Source organism: Stegodyphus dumicola, chromosome 4 (genome assembly GCF_044657685.1).
Source record: "Stegodyphus dumicola isolate Sdum_Otavi_A_Nest chromosome 4, ASM4465768v1".
Taxonomy (NCBI): Eukaryota; Metazoa; Arthropoda; class Arachnida; order Araneae; family Eresidae; genus Stegodyphus; species Stegodyphus dumicola.
In genome coordinates, this window is record NC_140771.1 from 98,649,036 (window position 1) to 98,673,280 (window position 24,245).

Below are 24,245 nucleotides of genomic sequence, written 5' to 3' on the forward strand. Positions count from 1 at the left end.
TTCTAGTGATGTGATATACATTGTAAACCGAAAACAGATATCACTAACATGCATTTTATCTGTAACGCTGCAGATGGAAACGGAGTATGTGTTTAAAGAAGGTAAATGAGAATAGTTCATTGTAACCTCTTTTCAGTTATTGCTCCGATTCAGGCCCGTAAATAAAATATATACTGGCGAACTTCGCTTTCGTGTAGCAATGAATACCGCTCGAAACTGCACGGGTAATTACAATTTGCGCCAGATGCACTCTTTTAATAATTCTGTATAACCTCAATACGTCATTTTGAAATCAAATTCCATATATTTTCTAAAGGATCTATATAATTATGTATTTTTCAATACAGTAGGGTTAACAGACGTTTGGGATTTAAAACTACATGCGAGAATTTGTTCAAAATTAAAAAATATCCGTGAATTTTTTTAATGAGATTGATTGTACATCTCTTTAATGAGTTTCGATGCTAAGTGAACCAGCTGTAGTGCAAAGTGTTTTTCAGCTACAAAGAGCATTTAATCTTTAGAAATAAATTGATTACAGGTGTCAAAGAATATTTAATTTAGGAAGGGAATTCCATTCTCATGTAGTGATTGATTTTAATAAACATTAAAAATATACTAAAAAGTTTCTAAGGAGAATATTATCTGATAAAAATATGTAAGAATGGAACAACACGACTTCCAGCTATACATACCATCTTCAGAGTAAAAAATACTGCAAAATTTGTACAGTCTGCTCTGAAATATCTTAAACATGTTCTTGTGAAGGCCGTATAATTTGCCCTTATTCGTTCATACTAACTTCATCCGTCATACAGGCTTGTATAACACACGTATATATAGCTTTCTAATTCCTGAAATTAATTTTTCATAAAGTGTCCTGGACATGGGCACTTACAGAAAATTTTCGGAAGAGAACTGGCGATAAATAACTATTCAAAATATTGTTAGCTAATCTTTTATTACGGGTTTACTGTTGCATCAATAAAAACCTATATATTATGCATATAATATAAAACAAATTTTTGCTCATTCCAAATCGTACGCGTCATCTGTGCCCCTCACTCGCGAGCGCACATGGTCCACGATTCTCATTCCTAAAATATATTCACGCTATATATAAAGTACTAGAGAGCTGAAAACGTTGGAATAATGTATAAAATATTGAAAAAATATTTCTGTAATATCATTAGAGGTAAACATTAACAGTTTGTAACAACATCACGTCAGAGTTTATCAGTAGAATGTTATCACTTAATTATCAATCATAAAGTTTCTTGTGTTTAGCTACAGTCAACCATTTATTTAATTTGGACAGATACAGCTTTGGTGGTGTATGGTGGAGTATTTAATTATGGCAAAGCACACTAGGGCTATCTGCCTAAGGGGAGGGATGCCTTCGTGGAGGACGTTCTAAGGGAAACTGGCTCGTATACACGTTACACATGAGGAAAACCACGAAAACACCCATGCAACCAGCCCATTCGCGGGATTCGAACCTCGGACCGAACTACCAGTGTTCAGCGACTTTACCGCTCGGCCGCTGGTGGGCTATATACAGCTTTGGAGATACTAAGGTTAAATCTTTAAAAAATGAATTTATTTTTGAATTTTTAAAAGGATGTATAAAAGAGTGAAATATTAATTTAAATGAAGTTTAATATTTTCATCTATATTGACATCACACGTATTTATAAAAATAATAGCATATTTAACATGTTTGCTTAGCATGTTTGCAAAAAACTGATAATAAGGAAATATTTGATATCATTCTCATGCATGTTATCATTTTAGATAACAGAGCACTGTAGTTATTTCTGAATCAATATAACATACTGTGAAGAGTCAAGGAACTGTGAAGATTGTATTGAAGATAGTCGCCATCACTCTTAACAGAAATACTCAAACATAAAAATAAAATATAATAAGATGTGTTCTCTCTAAAGCATTAAAGAATGTATTTTCACGAAGTTGAAAAGACATGCAAAGATGGGATAAAGTGTAACAGTTTCGTTTCCAGGATTAAATGAATTTATTCAACTTCTAAACTCTGAAGACAGTTATTTTGAGGAAATAGCCTCCCAATATATGTAAAAAACTCATTTCTACACACATAAATAAAATGTTAAATGGGAATATTGATAAAATACAGCACTCAAAATAATAAAAGGAACACATTTTGATATATTATTCTTACTCTTCTATTCTGTTTAAGTCAGTGGTTTCAAAATCAGATTGCATCCGGACTGAATGTGTGATCTGTAAAGAGCTGAAAGGGCAGATTATTTATCCAAATGAAAACGTTTTATTAACAAAATCAAAAATATTTTAAATAAATTTTAAATTTCACTTACCAAATATTTATCAATACGTACATAAACATTAATAATAATAATATCTCGAGGAAAGAAAGTAATGAACTATGAAACTAAAGTTTGGTACCTGCAAGATATTTTTATTGGTTATAGATTAGAATTCAAATATATTTACAACAAAATATTAAATTTTCAGGCCGACATTACTCATTAAATAATTTACTTAAAACAAAAATAAATTATGAAAACTTCCTAAATTTCCAGAGAAAATTTTTCAAGTGGAACCACACTTAAAAATAAATAATGCCAACCTAGTGTCTTTCTCTTATTAATTAATTTTTTGGATGCATAAATAAAAATACATGCGTTTGTATGTAAATAATTAGAAAGTCTTTTTATTACTTGCTTTACCTTGAAACATGATATCGTTTCGGTTCTGATAAAAATTTCCACCTTGGCGAGAAATTAATAGAAATTATCTTAATCACGGCTTGTAGAATCTCTTCGAACAGGCGACTTAGACTTTTTTCGAACTTAGACTCAGAAAAATGTGCTCTTCACATTTAAAAGCATTCCCAAACAAAGCGATTATTAGGGAAGCAAACGTCCGCAAAATATATTAGGTGTATATATAAGTATATATGTAAATATCGATTATTGTTACAGTAGTCCAGGAATTCGTAAAAATCTGTGACCAGAGGTTGTATGGATTTTAGAATTTTGCGAATTTCAGGACAGAAAAAATAAATCATAATATTTAGACTAAAAGTGAAAAAAAAGGCATATTAGATACATTTAATTAAATTATTATATATATATTATTACAATAATATACATATAAATTATTGCATTAATTTATTATATGCGTTCAATTATTATATATAACTATAGAAGAATAAGAAAATTCATGACAAGGAAAGCCGTTTTCATCCTCAATATGTTTGTTCGACAAAACGTGTTTGCATGATTTTGGGGTTTAATCAACTTAGTTGAGGGCTTCAAGCACTTTTCCCTTGACAAGTTCCGTTTGAAGCTTTGAACAGAGAAGATAAACCATGTTTTTATATGTACAATATTTATATTTTATGTAGATTGGATAGGCTTTTTTCGCGTACATTTTTTGATTTTATTGTACAATTTTTCTATTATATGTAGATTGGATAGGTTTTTTACGCGTGCATATTTTGATTTAACTTTTGATTTATATGATTCGACATTGTTTTACTTGTAATATCAGGAATTAGATAGGAAGTTCAAATGTTCTTTACGGCCCTAACTAGGTTTTTTAATCCCTCCTTTTCTTATAAACATATATATTATTCATTTAATTCAGTGACTACACGGATATTGAAAGCATTAAGACGTATACAATAAAGACATATAAAAATAAGAATATTAATAAAGCATAAAATATTTCATTTTTTTCAAACATTTTTCTGATTGAGATTTGTTTTAAAACTTTAGGCTGCTCCAGAGTAATTTTTTTTGTAAATTGTATAGAGTCATTAAGCTCTTGCTCTGTGACACAGCTCTGCTGCCCTAAAAATTTTAGGTATTTTTCACCATGTTCCAAACACTCATTAAAAGATATTTCCTCACTCCTATCAAATTCACTATTTGTATAGGTGTCGAATCGTTTTCTTGTTGTGACGAGTTTAAAATAGAGTCAATGACTTCGTCATCGGTCATCTGATATGGCAGTGTTGGCTTGGTGTGGAATCTGGCTTAATTCGCTATTGTACTAAGAGTATGGAATATAAACAAATGGCGGCTTCTTTAGGCCTAGTATCTCTTGAACAAAATTTTAATTGTAATAAATCTACAATTATTGCATGCAGATAAACTAAAAGTATAAAAACATTACCTGAAGCATAAGAACAACATAATTCAATCACTTTTAAAGCAAAAAAATGTTCAATTTACCAACATAACAAGAGAAAAACTCACTTCACAGAGCCGGGTTACACAGTGGACATTTTTTTCGAAAAATATTGAGTGAACATATATACAGCTTTGGTGCTGCCGACTACATATACTACCATATACAAAATTTCAACGTTCTAAGGCCTCTCGTTTTTGAGTTATGCGAGATACATAAATATGTACGTACGTACAGACGTCATGAAAAATTCTCTTCTGAAGCCATTTTAAGGGGGTAAAGTCCTTTATTTTGGCCGTACGTACAGATGTCAGCAAAAAATCGTTAAAATGGATTCGAGAGCGGTCAAAATTGATATTTTCTTTGAAATATAACATCCGAAATTTTTCGAGAGATCAATGCTTCCTTTTCGTACAAGGAAGCAAAAAGGGATGAAAAGTCCGAGAAAATATGACATACTAATTACATAGTAAGCTTGTACTTTTTTTTATTATTTTAAATATGATATTAAGTAATGATAATTGATCAAAGAAAAAAGGCATGCCTAAGTTGTTTTCCTTTATTTATATGCCAAATGGATGACCTGCTTTTATGGGCTGAATTTTCAAATGCTCAGGAAAGAAGATTCAAGTTAATCACATAACGTTTGCTCGTTTATTGATCAAAAGGCCAGAGAAAGAAAGCAGGACATAATGTTTGTTAAAAATTCTTATGTATGTATCAGATAACGGTCTGAAATGTATGTTTTATGCAACGACTGACAACAGATAGCAGATGAAATTTATCCTAAAACTAGTTATGAAACAACTTTTTCGTCTATTTCGTGGAAAGATTTGACTTCAGACGGCAATTTCGTTAGGAAATATATTCGTCATATTGCGAAAAATGTACGAGATACGCTGTGATCAAATTACAGCTATTATGTTTATAAAATAATAGCAGTATTTAGATAGATTCAAGTAATATTATTTCTAAAATTTGGTCTTTTCGTTAGCATTATGAAAAGCAAAATATTTCCCTTGAAGCATTGAAAATTTTAGAATGCTGATATTTTTATCCGTCTAAAAATAAAATTTTAAATTCAGGTATTAACGCGATTTAGATTTAAGATTCAGGGACCAACTTGTAATAAAATTAATAATAAATAATTAAAATAAATAATGATGCCTCACCTGAATCTAAACCTGTTTTGAATCACTGTAAACCAAAATTTTCTGAGCATATTTGGGAAGTAAATTCTAAATTTTATATTAACGGATGAAACAAAATAGCGAACAACATTCTAGGCATTAATATGGAGACAGAGGATTTCAAACCGAAGACAAATGAGCTAGTCACGTGCTATAAATTCCAGAGGTTTGCCAAAGCACAACATCTATGCCTCAGGGCTACAACATCTGCTAAATGCAGTTTAAACCCCACAAGTGCTGAAGAGAAGAAAATCATGCTTGTCATTATTCCGGAGCACAACCGTGTGAGCTAAACCACGTTGAAAATTTTCTTCTGCTGACCAAAAACTCTGCAGGAAAACTCCCAGCCATACAGACCCGAAGAAAATATAATAATATGCTCAGGAGTGGTACATCAAAAGTAACATAATGAGGTATTTCTCCCACTTCCCTAGCGTGCCTTCGTGGTGTAACGGTAGCACGCTGGGCCGATATTCCAGAGGTCCGTGGTTCGATTTCCCGGCGAAGGCGATTGCATATTTTTCATCTTTTCTACTTCCAATTAACCTAATGACTCTACAACATAAGCTGGTGAAAACATGCAATCAATCATGAATTTCACGATTATCATAAGAAAAATCATCTCCCTGCTTAAAGGATTAAGGAAAGTCAAGTCACCGACGGATATTCTGAACTTATTTTTGAAAGCAGCAGAAATTCTCATAAATTTTGCAGGCGATGAATAAATGTTGATTACTCCAGGTCGACAGCAGCATGGACTGAAATCGAAAAGAATGTCTCTTCTTTGTGCCACTAGGTGATGGCATATGCTCCGCTATTTCTATGTGACGCTAGAATGCTTCGATGCTAATTATTTTTCTTATCGATAGTATGTTTTCACGCTTAAAACCTAATTAATTCCCACCTACTTAGGGCAATACTCCACAATATTGGTTAAAGCTTAATCAGCTGAATACTGATGTACCTCCAAATTCAAAGTTCCAGAGAAGTTGGATAGTTAACAATAACAAAATTAAAATTCGAACTCGATACAAATTATAGCCAATGTACGAGAAGTATAAATGGATCCTAAAATTACATATCAAGTACATTTGGTCCAGCAAGTCATATGAATAAATTTACAAATTATAAATTCAATATGTGTATCATATTTGGAAAAGAGTAATTAAATAGTATAACTTATATGAAAGAAACTGAAGTACTATTCAAATAATTAAGGAAAGAGCCCTATGAAAAATTTCAGACTTGAATATTGCATCGACTTGTCAAGGTTGGCGGTGAGGGAAACCGTAGAGAAATTGATTCCATTTCATATTAGTCATTCACAATAGAATATTCAAACTTACGTATTTTTACGGCTGTCTAGTGTTAGTCATTATGACCAAGTACCGTTTCAGAGTACTAATATTGCAACTCTTCCCAAAGATTTTAATTCGTACAGCCTTAGAAACAATTCCTCTAGAGGAGCTTTTTCGGCCTATTCTTTGTCTTACAAGTTAATAAAGTTTAAAATACACAGGGTTAAGAAAAAAGTATAGATATTAGGGGAATGTAAAACAAACCGATATTTAAGCTGTTGTTCAGTGTCAAGAAATTAAATTATATTATTATTTTTTAATTTACCATAATATCTCAATTTATTTTCACCGTGGTATTGATGAAAGTTAATCACATATAAAGCTTCTTCCAAATCTTAAAAAATCAAAACAGTTTATGTCACAGCCCATATTTTACATTATTGTTGACAGTATCATTCAGCGCCTTACAGTAAATAAATTTCCAGAAAGCTACTTCAATTCAATTACATATTCGTTCAACACTTCTTATCTGAAATTTTTATCACTCATTATAGAGGACAACTATAATTTAAATTTACTTATGTAACTAGAATGCACTGCAGGTGGAAATTAATACATAATTTAAAACAAAAAATTAGTAAGATACCTGTGGTCCCATTTTTGCGCACAGTTTTCTAATTTTAGTTTTGATTGTTGACAGTTGCAATCAAATACCTTGTTCTGCATTGATACATATTCTCTGCATATTGTTTAGCTTCCCTGCCTCATCTGCTAAAGGAGATGCGAAATGAATGAATTTCCGTGTTCAAAAGGAGATTTCTAAATTTCCTAATTTGATCCTGCTTTTTGTTTCTTATTCTTTTAATTCGTTCAGTTTTTATTTTATTTTCCTGGAGCGGCGGAGAAGTCCTTGAAAGTATTTGCAGAACGCTTAGGACTCCGCTGATCACAGATTCGAAAGCTCTGCTATATTCTCTTGGATGAAGAAACCAGTAAGATGTTCTATGCGAAGCATAGAGCTTCACGAATAATGCAAAAACTCATGAAATACTGAAGCAAGCATCGACGTGCTAAATGCAGTACTCTCGCATTTTGAGATGGGTTATGGGAATATGACAGAGCACACCAGGTCTGTTTCCGAAGACGAGGAGAAGGATTGGCAAGATTCTTCCACATCGGAGAGGGGGGGGGAGATAGACATGTGGGAAAACGTTAAAAAAACCCTCCAGAAGGAATAGATTTCTTCAACAAAGTGAAAAAAATTAAGGAAGAAATTTCGAACCTGCTGATTTCTTCCACTGTCTTGGAAAAAATATTTCTTCCGAAAAAATAATCGTGGGGAAGAACGCCTTTGTGGAGAAATTTCTAAGCAGAACCGACTTGTATTCAAATTACATATGGAGTAAATCATTAAAATGCTCGTGTAAGCCACAGTGTTCACCAAGATTTGAATCTGAATGTTACATTACTAGTATTTAAACTCTGCCACGCACTCGCGTTTTAGAAGTAAGCAAAAAAAGTTTACCAACCAGTAGTTGTGAAAACTGATGAAGACCTGCGGTTGCTCGAATACGTAACTTCACACCCTGTGCCTTTGAGGGTGTTCCAGAGAGATTCCATTATTAAATATCTCTTTAACGGTTGATCGTAGACACATAGCGCCAGATTAAGAAACAGATAATTTAAGATAGGCTTTAATTACGAGATGCTACTCAAAAGTAGCTGTAATTATTTTATTAAGTTATTCTACCAGCCATTTTCACCAGAAGTGATACTTGTTTCCTGATGAAAACTTAGAAACAATTTCTGCAACTAATATCAGGGAATAATGTAAGGCAAGCAATGTATTTTCTTGAACTTTGTACATCACTGAATTTCCTTTTGTGGGCTTTCTTTATCCGTGGAATAGAAAACTGTCATGAAAAATTAAGAACATGAAGATTTGTTGTTTCTCAATGAACATGATTTTGGAAGTAGCGTGACTGAGGTACAAATATTTTGCTGCTTTTCCTCAAGAACTGTTAAACACAGATAATTCTTTCAGAAATCTAAAGAAGGACGTCCGACGATCTTCCACTGTATTCTGTAGCACTTCCTAAATGCTTTTCATATTTCTGCTCATCAATGGATACTTAAGTTTGTAGCAGCTTTTACTTGACATATCACCAGTTTTGAATCTGGAAAACTACTCATGCATTTGTGATTTGTTCAAAGCAACATATTTAAAATTTTACAAAATCTTAATAATCGTCTCATAAACAATTTTCCTTAACAAACACAAAGAAACCATTTCATTCACATTCTTTGCTCTTTTTGGGCAAACATCACAAAAATGGCAAGAAGGCACGAAAATCGAATACTTGGTCTGCAGTGCTGCCATTCTGGTTACTTTAGAGTACCCCAACATACGTAAATTTCAATCAAGTGGCACTTTTAATGTATATAAAATTTAATGTTTTACATAAACTTTCTCCAAAGAAACCTCCAAATAGTAAATTATCTTTTATCCTACATTAAAACTTTAAGAGAAGGTACAAATCATGGCTTGGCAATTTAGGAATTTAATAATTCACGTTCAGAAAGTTAGCATACATACACAGAGCTATTTGCATGGAGTCTCCGGAAAATTTAATTTGTAATAATTCAGTATTATATTGATTATATTAGAATTTTTTCTTTTTTTGGGGGGGGGCAGAAGAATTAGGCTGGTTAATGACCTCAGAAAACACCTTTCTCGATAATGTTAAGTTATATGAAGCTTGCATAAAATTCAAATTTAGTAAAATTCTATTAAAAGATTTTTAGTGACGAACCATTTCGTAGCCTGATCTTATTTAATTGATATCTTTAACTTTAAGTCATGTGTCTACAGATATATAGTCTATAGTAAATAAAAAGATATACAAGTAAAAGTAACTAGATTACGTCCGCTTTGAAACACGCTCAACATGATATACTTCCTGTCTAGGCATGAAAACTTTTCTTTAGTTTACAACATTTGTTTGGAGTACGATTTGAGTTCGATGAGTCACGACTGTAAATCCTTAACCTTTTTCGAGACAAGGCTGCGTCTGCCCATGAACGTCAGCAAACCTTCTGTTACTATTCAGAAAAAAAAAAAAAAAAAAAAAAAAAAAAAAAAAAAAAAAAAATCCACGATATAACTCTAAATTTTTAACTCGAGCTATAACGCTTAATTTTTTCATTATTTTTTGTAAATTCATTAACAGTGAGTTTTAAAAAAGTTAATGAGAAGAGTCAAACAGTGATGAAAATTGTTCGTATCAACATAGATGCTGAAAAAGATTATTGAAAGGTATGAAGATGACATGCTTATCCGGACTTGGCTATTGCATACAGTATTCCGAGAATGACAGTGTGTACGACAGTAAAAACAGAAGACTCTATTAAATTGGCTAACGTTGAGAAGGGGGTGAAATCGATAACAAAACAAAAAAAAAAAAAAAAAAAAAAAAGATCAGAGATGCTACAGCATATTGAAAAATCACTTTTGATTTCGATATCAGAAAACATTTATGTGCAGTATAACGTGTAGCAATTTATTTATATACAGTCTATATTTCAAGTACTGCATTTATATTTTAGTATTAAATGGTGTTATAATAATAATAACAATAGAATCTTTGATAAGAACGGATTAATTATTTTCTTTTTATTTGTTACTGGAAAAGTTCATTTCACGTACTTCCAAGGATATCGAACGTATTAATGATGTATACCGAGGTACCACTGTGCTTGCTTCATTTCTTACATTAAAACCTTGGATCTATAAGTCAAAAGATTTAGGATTTACTAATATATATATACCCTACTAAAAATGCCCCATAGAAACCAGTAAAACTTTTTATGGGTACCCATAAGATTTTATGGGTTTTTATTGACTTTTACTGGTTTCTGTTGGTCTCTGTGGGTTTTTTTTTTTACTGGTTTCAAAATGACCCATAGAAACCAGTAAAACTTTCTACTGGTACCTATAGAATTTTTGATGGTCTCTATTGACTTTTACTGGTTTCTATTGATCTCTGTGAGTTTTTCTTACTGGTATCAATTAACACCCATACAACCAACATTCAATGGCAGAACTTTGTACTGGTTTGTATAGGTTTATATTGACTTTTGCTGGTTTTCTTACTGGTATCAATATAATAATAAATCTTCTGTTGGTTTATATGGGTTTGTGCTATTTTTTTATCTGACGTTAATATACTTCTTGTAAACAATAAAATTAACAGAATGAAAATATGATCTCTTTAAGACCACCAGAGTAACCTGTAAACGCAGGTGGTCGTTTTAGAGAGGGTTTTTACTAAATATGCTGATTTTTTGTATTTAATTTTTTTTTCGGAAACAATAACAGTAATCATATACACCACACACAACGAGGTCTCTCCAAGGCGACCAGCCGCAAATAAAAATTCATCTTTGCAAGTGGTCGCCTTAGAGAGGTGATGCTCTATACCAATAGATACTCACGTTCTCAGGGATACGTTTATCTTTTAGAGGTGGTCGTCTTAGGGAGATTGCATCTACGGAATGAATCTCTCTAAGGCGACCAGACACACTTGCAGAATTTTCTTTGTGAATGGTCGCCTTACAGAGGGAATATTCAATAAAAAAGTATACTTATGTTTTCAGAAATACTGGTCTCTTTCAGAGGCGGTAGTCTTAGGGAGGTGGTTTTTGCTACGAGTTGGTTCTCTGAATACACACACATAAGCACTTACATTTCTGATATTACAAATAAACACCGGTATCAACCAACATCTCTTTAACGCGAACAAGTTCATTCACAATCGCAAAACTTTTCTCCCTGTTAACGCTGACGTGAAGAAAAAAATTCTCCCTCCCTCTCCCACTCTCAGAAGTTTCCCAAACAAGAAATATGGCGCCGCTCTAGTCATTGTTGTGTGATGGTGGTGTTATTTTCTTCGTGGTTGTAGTAATGCAATATATTATTTACTAGGATTTACTGTATTACAAATTTTACTATGTTTTACTGTTTAGAAATTAGTAATAAATAATAAAATACCAGCACTGACTATGAATATACCACTAAAGCCATGCACGTGTAATCGTGTCTAATGTTTGAGAGAACGTTGCTGATAACTGACTATTTGTGAAATGGAGTTTCTGAGCGTGAAATTGATTTTCCATCTTTACTTTTATTCTGAAAAACAATGTGCTTAAAGACTGAAAAGTGATAATTTCAGGCTTGATAATTTGTTTCAGTGTGCAGATGCAGAAATGTAGTTTTTGCATTCTACTGAAACTGTATTTTGGAAAATTTATTTTTTTGATTACAGTTTAGAAATACTTTTTTAAAGCTTGTTCATGTAGATGCTTTATCATTTGAATATTATGTACTAATAAATTTGAGCATACCTTACTTAAAAATGATCTTGCATGATTCAATTTTGAATTTTTCGACTAATGTGATGTGGCCGAGCAAAAAGAATACATTTTTACGTTTTAAAAAATGTACTAATTATATTTCGCGAGCAAAAAAGGTAAGTTTTATTAATGAAATAAACATTGAAGTATTTAATGTGTTTATTACTTATTGAATGGGGTAGACAAGACATACAAGCTTAAGGAATCTTTTTTCCACTACTAAAATTATGTGAAAATTTAGATGATCATAGTAGCTTACATTGTTTTTTTCTTTTTGGTCTATTTTTCTTTACAAGTATGAGACTAGAACCACATTTTTACATTAAATATTTTGTGCTATTTTGTTAAAACACATATAATCATTTTTATGCATACTTTAATTTTCATTATTATTAGTTTGATGAAGAAAATTTCAAATGTGTTTTTCATAAATTGCTTTTGAAATAGAAGTAGATTTGTGAATAAGATTTATGTAATATTAAATGTACTAGTCTTGGGAGTATAAAAAGTGAATTATTTATTTGAAAAAAATTACATTTAGTTGAAACCTCATATAGTGGTTATTTTCTTAAATGACCACCTCTGATAATGGCACATTTGTCAGGACAATAATTAAATAACAGGACTTAAAAATCATTCATAGTTTTGTCAGGCTACAGGAAACTCGCATTATCTCGAATTGTGGAGTTGATTGTTTTAGGAACGTTTTGCTGTATAATCAATTGACTTCGGTGTAGTAATTTTTACGTGGGTATGAATTTTGCAGAAGTAATTGAAAGTTTTTCGAGACATTTAAAACCAAAGCTTTTCGGATCATGAGTCTTATAAGGGCACTGTTATAGCATTGCTTTCAAATATAGTTAGAGTAATATTTAAACATTTATTTTTGGAATCACTTCCACAGGGAATCCGATTGTTCTCTGCGGATGAAAACCCATATAAATAAATCTTCTGTACAGCCTTATACAAATGCAGTTAAATTACTGTCATTACAATTCAGCGAATATAGCCACATTTGTTTACAAAAAGTTATTATTGCTAAATACTGCACTATATGAATTTCATTTAGCATTGTAATTTCAGAAAATGCTCAGCATGAGGTATTTTTATATTATATAATCTACTGTCAAAAACAATAGCTACCTTTTCAGAACTTTAAATTTTACTATTGAGAATTTTTATGGTTCAAAATAATATATCTTTTGAAATACTGTGTATATTATATCGTTCATAACTCAGGTTTCGACTGGAAAATTGTCATTAAACGTTAAAACAAATTCACTGTGTTCATCCGGTTATACTGTAAGGAAATATTTTTCTTTAAAAATAATTTTATGAGTGAACGATATTTATAAAATTTATCATTTTTGTCTTTAATTGTTAATCACAAAATCATGAATCTATTTGCATTTATTTCGTATTGTAAACAGTTTGTAGTAAAGTTTGAATTGTTAGTACTTTTCTAAATCTTTGTTTCAAATGAAATTTCAAAATACTTCCCGTTCAATTTATTATATATTTAGTGTTCGGTAGTAAAAAGGGAAAAAGGTAATTCAAATTCAACTTAATAACATGTTAACACTTCGAAATACGCTTATGTTTGCAAACATATTTAAGCGAAATACGCTTACGTTTATGTTACAATATGTTAATGCTTATGAAATACGCTTCTAAAATACTATTAGACACAGGCATTACACACCTTGCGCGATTATTCTTTTAATTAAATGAATTGCATTGAGAGGAGAAGCCTTTGAAATGCAGACATCAAAGTTTTACAATTGCACACTTTAAAGTCTTTAATATACCACAGTTTTCTTAGCTATAGCATACTATTTATACAGTTTACTGAAATTATCGCATGGTATTTAAATCATCATAACCCTCAAAATAAAACTGAACACTCCTTTTAAATAAACATATTACACTATTATTCTGAAATTCACGAGTTAAATTTTTATATTTATTCCAAGAAAATAATCATTTTCCTTTAAGTGAGAAAGTTATAAAGCTCATAAATCACTGAAATCTAATGACAAAATCCTACAAATCGCTTAAGAAATTTTTTTCACGAATTTATGAACGCCTTTCACCAATTGTGTAGGTTGGCTGCAATAAGTAAATTTTCTACTTTGATGATGTAATTTTTGGAAGCAGTGTTCATTTTTCAAACTTTGAAAGCTTGCAAGTATTTCTTTTACAATATGCTTTTATTTCTTTACGATGCTTGACTGTGGGTAAAATTTTGCCACCATTTTTTAACTTTATTCCTGATACGCTGTCGTATTCTTTTGGCCATTCGCTATTTGTCGATGACAATGCAATACGATGAAGCAATTTTTTACAAGCTTTTATTTAGCGCACTCATAGTGTTTCACTGTAGTGAAATTTTGTCATCAATTTTTAACCTTGTTCCTGATGAGCTATAGAGCTCTAATTTATACATGCAGTGTTGGTCAACGAATGTGAAATGTATGGATGCTTTTTCAAAATTTGATTTAGATTTTTTTAATTTAATTTTTAAACGGTTTTTCGCACATATCTTCGTTTAACGAACAAACTAAGCAGATCTGAATTTTACTGTTTGCACCGTCGAATAGAGCTGAAAAATTCTTTTGAATAAAATTTACATGAAAATTGTAACCTAAATTCCATATTTTGGAAGAACTTTTGAAAATTGCTTGATGTTTTAGATTATTGGTTGTTTATAATTTGAAAATTTCAAAATCTAAAAATGTATCAGATATAAAGTTTTTAAATTAACAGAGATTATAAGACAAACTTTTCGTGCATTTTTAAAACAAGAATGATAAAAATATATTAGTTGAGCGATGTTCTTTCTGCATTTCTTCTTTAAAATATGTTAGAGTCTGAAGCAGACGCACTTAATGACAAAGTTTGCTATGTCGGCACACTTCATAACGAATTGGAGATTCTTTTTTTATTATTATTTATTATTTAGCTTCAGGTAAAATGCTCGTTAAGTAACACTGTTTTTATATCCGATTTCTGAAACTGAATGAATATTCAAAGCAGTTTTTTTATTCCCTGAATGTAGTTGGTTATTTTTCTTTAATTCATAATTTTTGCATAATTTATTGATATGTTTTAATAATAAAAACATCATTATTGATAACGTAGAACTGAGACAAAAAAAATATATATACTGTTTTTATACAGTAAGCTTTTATTTAAATTATATATGATAATTAGTGCACTAAAAGAAAAAAAAATTATTGTATAGTTTATAGAATAAATTAAATAAGCTAATTATAGAATTCATCTATAATTAACTTATTTAATTTATTAATAGATTAAATAAGTTCTATTATAGAATTCATCTACAGTTTTATATCGCGAATAATAAAAGCGTGATGCACCTAAATAACGAAATCTATTAATTTACTTGCGTTGTCAAATAGATAAGCCATAATCTTCTTCAACTTTATATTAATTAAATTGCGCTCACTGTCAAATGCAATTTTTTGAAATTTATCACGAACATCTCACGCTTTATTGCTCATGGTATAAAATTAACATTGATTTATAAATTAGCAACTAGCTAGTGCTTGATTATTAACTTTAAGATTGCAGTTTCTAGTTTCCTTTGCATTGCTTTCAGATTCACTTGAGCGCATATTATATTCATAGGGCAGATTAGCAGAATGCTAGCACTTCATTGTTTTCTATAAGATTAGAGGTTCAAGACTCTTTACATTATAGCACAGGTTATATTTGTGATATATTTCTTTGACTATTATTTTAACTTATTGTTAACATTTCTTGAACGCACGCATTGTTTAATTATTTACTGTTTATTACTTTAATTATTCTTGACAAATCATTGCTGATGTACTAATGTCGGTAATGCTTTTCTTCAGCAGGTTCAGTCATGAAATGCCTTGGGACAGTCAGCGTTCTCATAATGTTGTTACACATATCAGTGGCCTTGCAGTCAAGTCAGCTCCAAAGACTTGCTCGTCTTGTCCTTCCCTACGTTGGAACACCAGCTGGACGCCACTCCCTCGCTCTCGCTCGGTCCCTAGATGGTTACTCTTCCCTGACTCGGCGACAGGGTGAACCAGAGATGATGGATACTGGTATGAATGATTTTGAAGACGAAGATTCAGAGAATATCAACAAAAGACAGTTTGACGATTACGGGCACATGAGGTTCGGAAGAAGCACTGGTGGCACAGAATCGCATAAGAAGTTTGATGATTATGGACACATGCGGTATGGAAAATAAATGATGGACTAGCTAAAAATTTGAACATATTTATATTTTTATCTTTCTTTTTTATCCGTTAGTAGCAAACGAACAAAAAATTGATGGATTCATTGGATTGTAATACAACAATTATTAAAATGTTTGATTTTTGTGTGAATTTCTGCTGATTTTATGGCACATATTTATACAAAACACTTTTGCTAAATTTTTTTTTCTGTTAAAAGAAAACATCTTAGTGATTGCTTTATAATTTAAGTTTAAATTATTTTTCCTGCAAATTTAAAATTAAATTAATTTTAAAAAAGAAAGATTTAAAACTGCAGAAACAGACAGAGATAAAAACTAATATAAGTTCCGATATTTAATTCTTGCTAAGATGTTGAATTCTTTCGAATATCAGTGAAGTTGAAAAGAACAAAGCTTTCCTTAAACATTTAAGAAGTGCTTTTCGAAAATTCTTACACAGAATGAAATTTTTAAATGCGAACTCAAATTGCAATGCAGTACTTAATTTAAACTAGGATTAACATATAACTCTTAAAATCATCTTGAACTTTAAACTCTTACACTATCTCGAATTCTTCTTTAAAAATGCATGCATAAATATTTATGTATAATCTTTAAAAATAAAACAGCAAATGTTAAATTATTCAGTCAATATGGGATGTAATAAAGTTGGATAAATACATAAAAAAACCTCCTAACATATAAGCTAACGCAAAAGTAATGACTGTGAACAAAACTTAAAAGATAATAATAGTAACAGAAATACAGTTACATATCTCTTATCATCAGGTTACATAATGCCATAAGAAGGAATTTAAAAAAAAATTTTAATTAATTTAAAAATTCGTGTATACAAAAATTAAAAGCGTCAAAATAAATATTTTTAATTTCTTTAAATTTATATTCTTTTCATTAAATTGTATTACTCATATTATTCAGAATATCAAAAATTTTGATACAAATTACTTAATTATTTGCACTTTACTCAAATTCAGCTTTATAAAATCCAATACAAAGTCTATTTCTAAGCTACGTATTTGAAAGCAAAATCACAACAAAGGAAAAGAGAAATTCCAGTTTAAAACACAAGCAATTTATGTAAATAAACAAATAAATATTATACAATAAACACAGCAATTTAAAGTTTTCCTAACTTTGGTGCTGTGGTAAACATTACCATGTACTTACTTACTGCTCAATTTGCGTCAGATAACAGTAACAAAGTCATAATGCTTCCCAAGCTTATATACACTTTCTTCTCTTTAAGATGAAATGATAATGCTGAAATGCAGCGCTACTTGCAAAACATTCTACTTTGCCAGTGAAGGAAAATTAGGACTACAGAGGAAGCACCTAAGAGAATGTGTTCGGGGTACAAAAATTCTTCTTCGAATAGTTAATATTTGACGGAGAACATGTTAAGTAATTTTGAGTCAATAACCAGATTAAAAAGTATTCTGACATTTTAATTAATTTTTAAAATTTTTATCGCAGTTGATTTTAAATCAAAAATATACAAATTTGACTTTTAACGAATATGATATGACATTTAGTGAATGACATGATTTTTAATTATGTAAACAATCATAGGAAACATAGCGTACTTAAAATTTAAAAATATCGTAGAAAATATCTTTGGTCAGTTTTTTGTTTTTGTGAGGGAATATTTTTTTAACTGTAAAATAATCAACGGTAACAAGAATGGTTTACCAAAGCCTTATTATCAGTTTCGTTATTTAAAATAAGTTATGCAGAGGGTCTTTACACGTTTAGAGAACTGCATTCCTTTGCAAAAAAATCGAAGCACCATGAAGGACGCGCTTGTGTATAGCTCATACACAGATAATAAAATGATTAAAAAATCAAGGTCATAGTACCTCTTCACGTCTCGCAATCACCCATTGAGTATTCAAATTAGTAGTTTGTCGAACCGCCCCTGGTGGCAATGCATGTTTGAATTCTTCGAGGCAAGGAGTGGTAGAGGTTTCTAATGTCATCCTCCGACACATTCTTCCAGGCATTCATCAGTTTTCGCTCCAGATCTGCGATATTTTGTGGTGCCCGAATCTCGAGGCCTACCATGCCCCAGACATGCACGATTGGTGAAAGGTCTAGTGACCTTCCTGGCCAAGGAAGAGTATCAACCGCACGGAGATAGACCAGAGATATGGGAGTGGTATGTGGCCTCGCATTATCTTGTTGGAAAATGGCCTCAGGATGACGTAATGCAACCATGAAGGGTAATGCAGGATGGTATCAACATATCGTTGAGCTGTTAAAGATGATAGGAGGATGACTAAAGATGACCTGCTGTCATAAGAAATAGCGCCCCACTCCATCGTACTAGGAGTTATGGCTGTATGTCTTTGTAAAACAAAGGCTGATTGGGACCACTGGCCCCGTCCTCTTCAGACTCGAACACAGTGGTCATCTGCTTCAAGAGTGAAGCGGGATTCATCGCTGAACACCATACGATGCCAGTCTGATGGCAGCCATGATGATCGGCTGCGACACCACTCCAGATGACTCCGCCGATGTTGTGAGGTTAAAGGCAGTCTTAAAGGTCTTAAAACGTGAGCGTAACTGCGTCTCAGACAAGCGCCATGAAATGGTGGACGGTTTAAGGGGAGGTATTAGAAGTGGCTGTAGTGCGTTGAATAGTCGATAATGATACCGTTGGGGCGGTTCGGGCCTGGCGAACAATCATTCTATCTTGCCTCGCCATTTGTGCTCCTTGCCCTTCATTTTGTCGGCCATTTCCTTGTAGCAACCATTGCTGCTAATATCTTTGCACAGCAGTGTCTGTACATTGCATTGCTCGGTATGACCACCCAGCTTCACGCAACCCTACAATGCGATCACGTTCGAAGTCGTTTAGTTGTCGGTAAGATCTTCGATATCGTTGTAATGGCATCTTTAGTTGCTTCTTTACGGAATTACAATGGCAGCAACAAAAAAAGCTAAATTTTCCGCCTTTGTTACTGGTTTTATACTTTGCGAAGTGCGCACTAGAAATGCGCGCTATGATCGCAATTCCTCTTCATTTGCCTTGAAACTTTGATCATCAAACTTGTTCGAAACTGTGTTCGATCAAGATGTTTTTGCATACAAAATTTCGTCACGATCGCAAAAGTCCTTCTTGGTACTTCGATTTATTTGCAAAAGAGTGTATTTCGAGCCGATTGATTAATGTTTAAAGTGTATTTTATGAATGAGTATTTTTTCAATGCTTGATCTGGTAACCTTTTATTCTTGTCTATAAGTCTCCAGCGTGAGTTCTACAGAGAATGTTTACACATCTTAGAACTATTTCGGGCAGTTTAATTAATGTTTAAAATATAAAGAGAGTTTTTTTTTTAATGTTCTATCTGAAAGTGTTTTTCCCCCTGGACTATAAGTCTGCTATGTGATTTTCTTGACAGAAAGACTTTTCGCATAATTTCCAAGGGTATTGATTTCCATTTCTCTTCCACTACTTTCCACAGCCCCTCAATTGTGGTAGGTTTGCTCTTGAAAAGAGCTCTTTTCAAGAGACCAAAACCACAATAATCCATAGCTGAAAAATCAGAGGAATACGCAGGAACACGTTGAAAAAGTATATATGCAATACCTATGTCAGTCTTTATTTTTTGTAACGCAAAAGAGAAAAGGTTGGAACTATTTCTCTATATTGAGTGATCAATATATCTAAGTATCATCAAAGGGCCCATTGAAATAGCTCTTCATGTATCCAAAATACAACAAAAGGTATGAAATATATTCCCTTTTTAGGTTGACTAATCCTAAATAAAATATCAAAATTCATTGTAAAATATACATTTTCCTCCAATTTTGTCTATACCTTTATAATGTATATAAAGGTATAGACAAATTGGAAGGAAACTGGATTCAGTAAATATTTGAAGGGTTTATTGTCTTTGAATATTTTCATTATTGATGAAATATATCGAGTGTGTGAAATTTAGATTCTTCAATGGTTTCGTGAATTTAAAATAAAAATAGAAAACTATTAAATAGAAACAAATTCTAGTTGAGAAAGGAGAAATAAAATAGAATGACTTCTTTGACTTTGTGTTACATATTTATCAGTCATAAAAACGTATATAAATTAAAACGTTAATAATTATTAATTTGAATAATTCAGCTAAAAGACATGCTTTAAGTGATGGTCTTAAAATAATCGATAAATTAAATCTAGATATAAACTACGAAATTTAGATGATAGGTATTAACAGAATTAAACTATGAATTAAATTGGTACTATTTAAGAACGGATTTTGCTTTTGAGAAAAGTTCAAAATTATGAAAAATTTTCGGGCATTTAGGCCAATGAACATTTCTTTTAACTGAATTGAACTTATTTACAAAGTAATTCTTAAGACAAATTAATATGTTGAGTTATTTAATAATAACACTTATTGCCTAAAGATGGAATATTCGGTCTTTTTCTTTCATGTACCAAGCTGGGAGATTTTGTGGGCAATGAACTAAACGCTTTTTATTTGAATTAAATATCTCTGAAGAAGACTAACAAAACAGAATTGTTTGACATTTTGTAAAGGTAAGACACCTAAAGCTAAAACTAATTTTTTATCTACTTAAATTGAATATATTTTAATCATTATTATGAAAATAAGAGATTCATAACCTTTAAGGATTTTTCCTAAAAAAAGAAGAAACGAAATAGGATAAAAACTTTAAAATTCTGTTTTGAGTAGAAATTTTACTTTGCATCGTAGTAAAATTAAAATATTTGGTAAAGAAAAGAAATTTTACTTGTTAGAGTTTAAAGACAATGAGCTGACACATGAGATAAGTTTAAATCAGGAGTACAGTACATCAGAAGTTTATGATTACAATGTTATATGCCTAAGAGAAAGGATGCTTCCGTGGTCGACATTCTAAAAGAAATTGGCTCGTATTCATGTTACACATATGAAAATTACGAAAACTAAACGTGCAGTTAACACGATTGCTCGTGTTCAGAGCCGAGTCATACTACTAGTATTCATAGCGACCAGCCTAAAAAATTAATAATAAGGAATAGAAAATCTCCATATTTCGTCAAAAAGCCAGTTGTACTTAATACTATGTAATTTAAAGCTAATTTATATAGTTATTTCTTACAAAATTATACAAATTATACTTTGAATCTGGTGCCTTTAATCATCTCTTACAAAATAATTAAAATACATACATTATATTCAGTTTCAGAAATTAGACATTCGAATCTTCCATTCCCTTAAAAGTTGAAAGCGATTCGCTATTCGAAAACTAGAATCTTAAATTTAAGAATTTAAAAAAAAAAAAAAAAAAAAAAAAAAAAAAAAAAAAAAAAAACTCATTTTTTGTATCTTTTAATAATGCATCAGTGTGAATATCTTAAGATACTGTGTAGAATTTAATGCTCCATGTTTTGAGTTTATCTGCTTTAACACTTGAAATAATCCTCTTCCCTTCACAATTCCTTTGATTTAAAAAATATTCTGAAAAAATACAATAATCTGAGCAGTAGCTCAATTTTTTTAATTCTTCAGATTTTTGAGTCCAAAAGAGCAATTTGCCCAGAAGGACTATTGATTTCGTTATGCCATTTTGCGTCGATTCACGATAAGTGTTGTTTCACTTTTCAAATTGTTGCCACCAAATATTATCTCCCTGTATTACAGTTAAAGAAATTAAATGATGAAGAATCCGCATGAATGTAAGAATTGTAAGAATTGGAGGCTCCCTTCAGCCCACCTGGACACGAGTGTCCCCATAGCTTAAAAGATCCGCATGAATGTATGTATGCTCCTTGCATTGTGATAAAACAACGGTACCTAGAGCCATCCAATTTTGATTGACGTAATCCTACTGTGAATATGGGAATCTGAAAGACCAAATTTGAAATTTGGAATTAGTTTTATTATCGATTTCATATTTTGTAAAACTTTAACGAATATTTTATTAACGAACTCAAGGATATCAAAGCCAGCAACCGCAACGTTGCACAGAAAAACTTTTTTATCGAGACTGTGTAACGGAAGTTCTAAAGATATGCTCCTTTTAGAATTATTTTGTAATATTGCTGTTGAACTGAATTTTATGGTTTAAGTGCGAAGAACGTGTTATTTAATAAACAAAGGTAAGACACAAAATGTTAAATTAAAAAAAACCCTTTAGACGTAATTTAAAAATCTGAAACCTTTCAGATTTTTATTTATTTATTTTTAGTACAAAGGGGGTTTGTCCCTGAGAAACTATTGTTTTCGTTTTGAGATTTTGCGTCGAATCACTCTGGATGTCCGTTTCACTTTTCAAACTATTGCCACCAAATATTATCGCCCTGTATTATATTTCAATTAAACAATGAAGAATCTGCATAAATATATGTATGTTTCTCACATTGTGATAAAACAACGGTACCTAGAGCCATCCAATTTTGAATGACGTAATCCTACTGCAGAAATGGGCATCTGGAAGCCTAAATTTGAAAGTTGGAATTTGTTTCATTATCGATTCCACATTTTGTAAAACTTTAACGAATTTTTTTATTACCAAACTAAAGGATTTCAAAGCGAGCAACGTTCTACAGAAAAAAAAAAAAAAAAATTATCTCTATCGAGCCAGACTGTGTGTCGGAAATTCTAAAGATATACTCAATTTAAAATTATTTTGCGATATTGCTCTTGAACTGAATTTTATGGTTTAAGTGCGAAGAACATGATATTTAATAAATAAAGGTAAGACACAAAATGTTAAAAAAAGGCCCCTTCGGACGTAATTTAAAATCTTTCGGATTTTTTTATTTATTTATTTTTTATTTTTTTGTGTGTCAAATTATATTGAGGAAAGGAACCTCAAAGTTCAAGAGATTTTATTATGCACTTCTTTTGCTAAAGCTGATTTAGGTTAGAGTTGACTTCATGGTACCCCTTGTATTGCAGCGAAATTACTGTTTCATTTATCGCCAAATTGTTGTCTCATTTATGACAACCTGGGTAGCTAAATGCTATGGAAACCCTATTATGACGTAATTGGTTGCGGGAAATTTGAATCATGAGAAAAAATTTGGAAGTGTGTGTCGGATTTTGGGTACGGGCTCGTGTGTGATGGATTAGTACGTTGTTATTTTGTGGTTTACACGGTAAATTGGCTGAGTGTGGTAAGATTAATTTGAATTTTCTGTGGGATTTGGAACGAAAGGAAAAAAGCATTAATTTACTGGTGTGTAAATGAATGTTTACTTAGTAGCCATTATTAAGTGTCCTGTTTGAAGGAAGGAAATGCGTATGGCCGAACATCGGATATTTTTTACTCTTATTGTTGTGAATTTATGTGGCGACAGTAGTATACAGATTCTAGTTCAGATAATTTTAGGAAGCGTTTGAATGCTGTTAAGAAATGTTGTTTGACTGAAGACGCGTAAATTCTTAAATAAGGTAAGTGGATATTTCCTTCGTGTAGTGCTAAGATGAATTTCCTTAATTAAGACACAACAACACGCCGAACAAATACTAATTCAGAAGTCAAACAACAAAAATCAGCGTTAATTTACAAAAGTAAATTAACGCTGATTTTTGTTGTTTGACTTCTGAATTAGTATGAATTTCCTTTTTTATGTTATTTCATTGTTTGATTTAAAATGTAGTTTATTCAGATTATATATTTTTTTGTTGGCTGCTCCTTTGACTTTTTAAGTGAATATGGTTCGATGGGTACATGGACAAGGTCAAGGGATTGTGCAAAGTCTAGTTTGTGCAATTCTCTGGTGTTTTTTTTTAAGTGAAAATATGTCGATGGATAAAGTCAAGAGAGTGAGCAAAGCTATTTTTGTGCAATTCTGGGATGTTTCTTTTTAAGTGAAAATAGGTCGATGTGTACATGGATACCGAGTTTGTGCAATTCTTGTTATTTTGGCTTTGTGTAGAG

At 31.4% G+C, this 24,245-nt stretch overlaps 1 protein-coding gene across 2 annotated transcripts in view; it reads left to right on the plus strand.

Moving 5' to 3' along the window:
* Dsk (Drosulfakinin) overlaps positions 1-16,482 on the plus strand; it is a 111,466-nt gene extending 94,984 nt beyond the window's left edge. Inside the window, exon 2 of one of the 2 annotated variants that reach the window (XM_085814257.1) lies at positions 15,976-16,482. In XM_085814257.1, coding sequence (XP_085670383.1) covers positions 15,987-16,343 — 357 coding nt within the window. In that variant the 5' untranslated portion in view covers positions 15,976-15,986 and the 3' untranslated portion in view covers positions 16,344-16,482. The remainder of the gene's footprint in view (positions 1-15,975) is intronic. The other variant, XM_085814259.1, reaches the window with a different exon arrangement.
* The last annotated feature ends 7,763 nt before the right edge of the window (positions 16,483-24,245 follow it).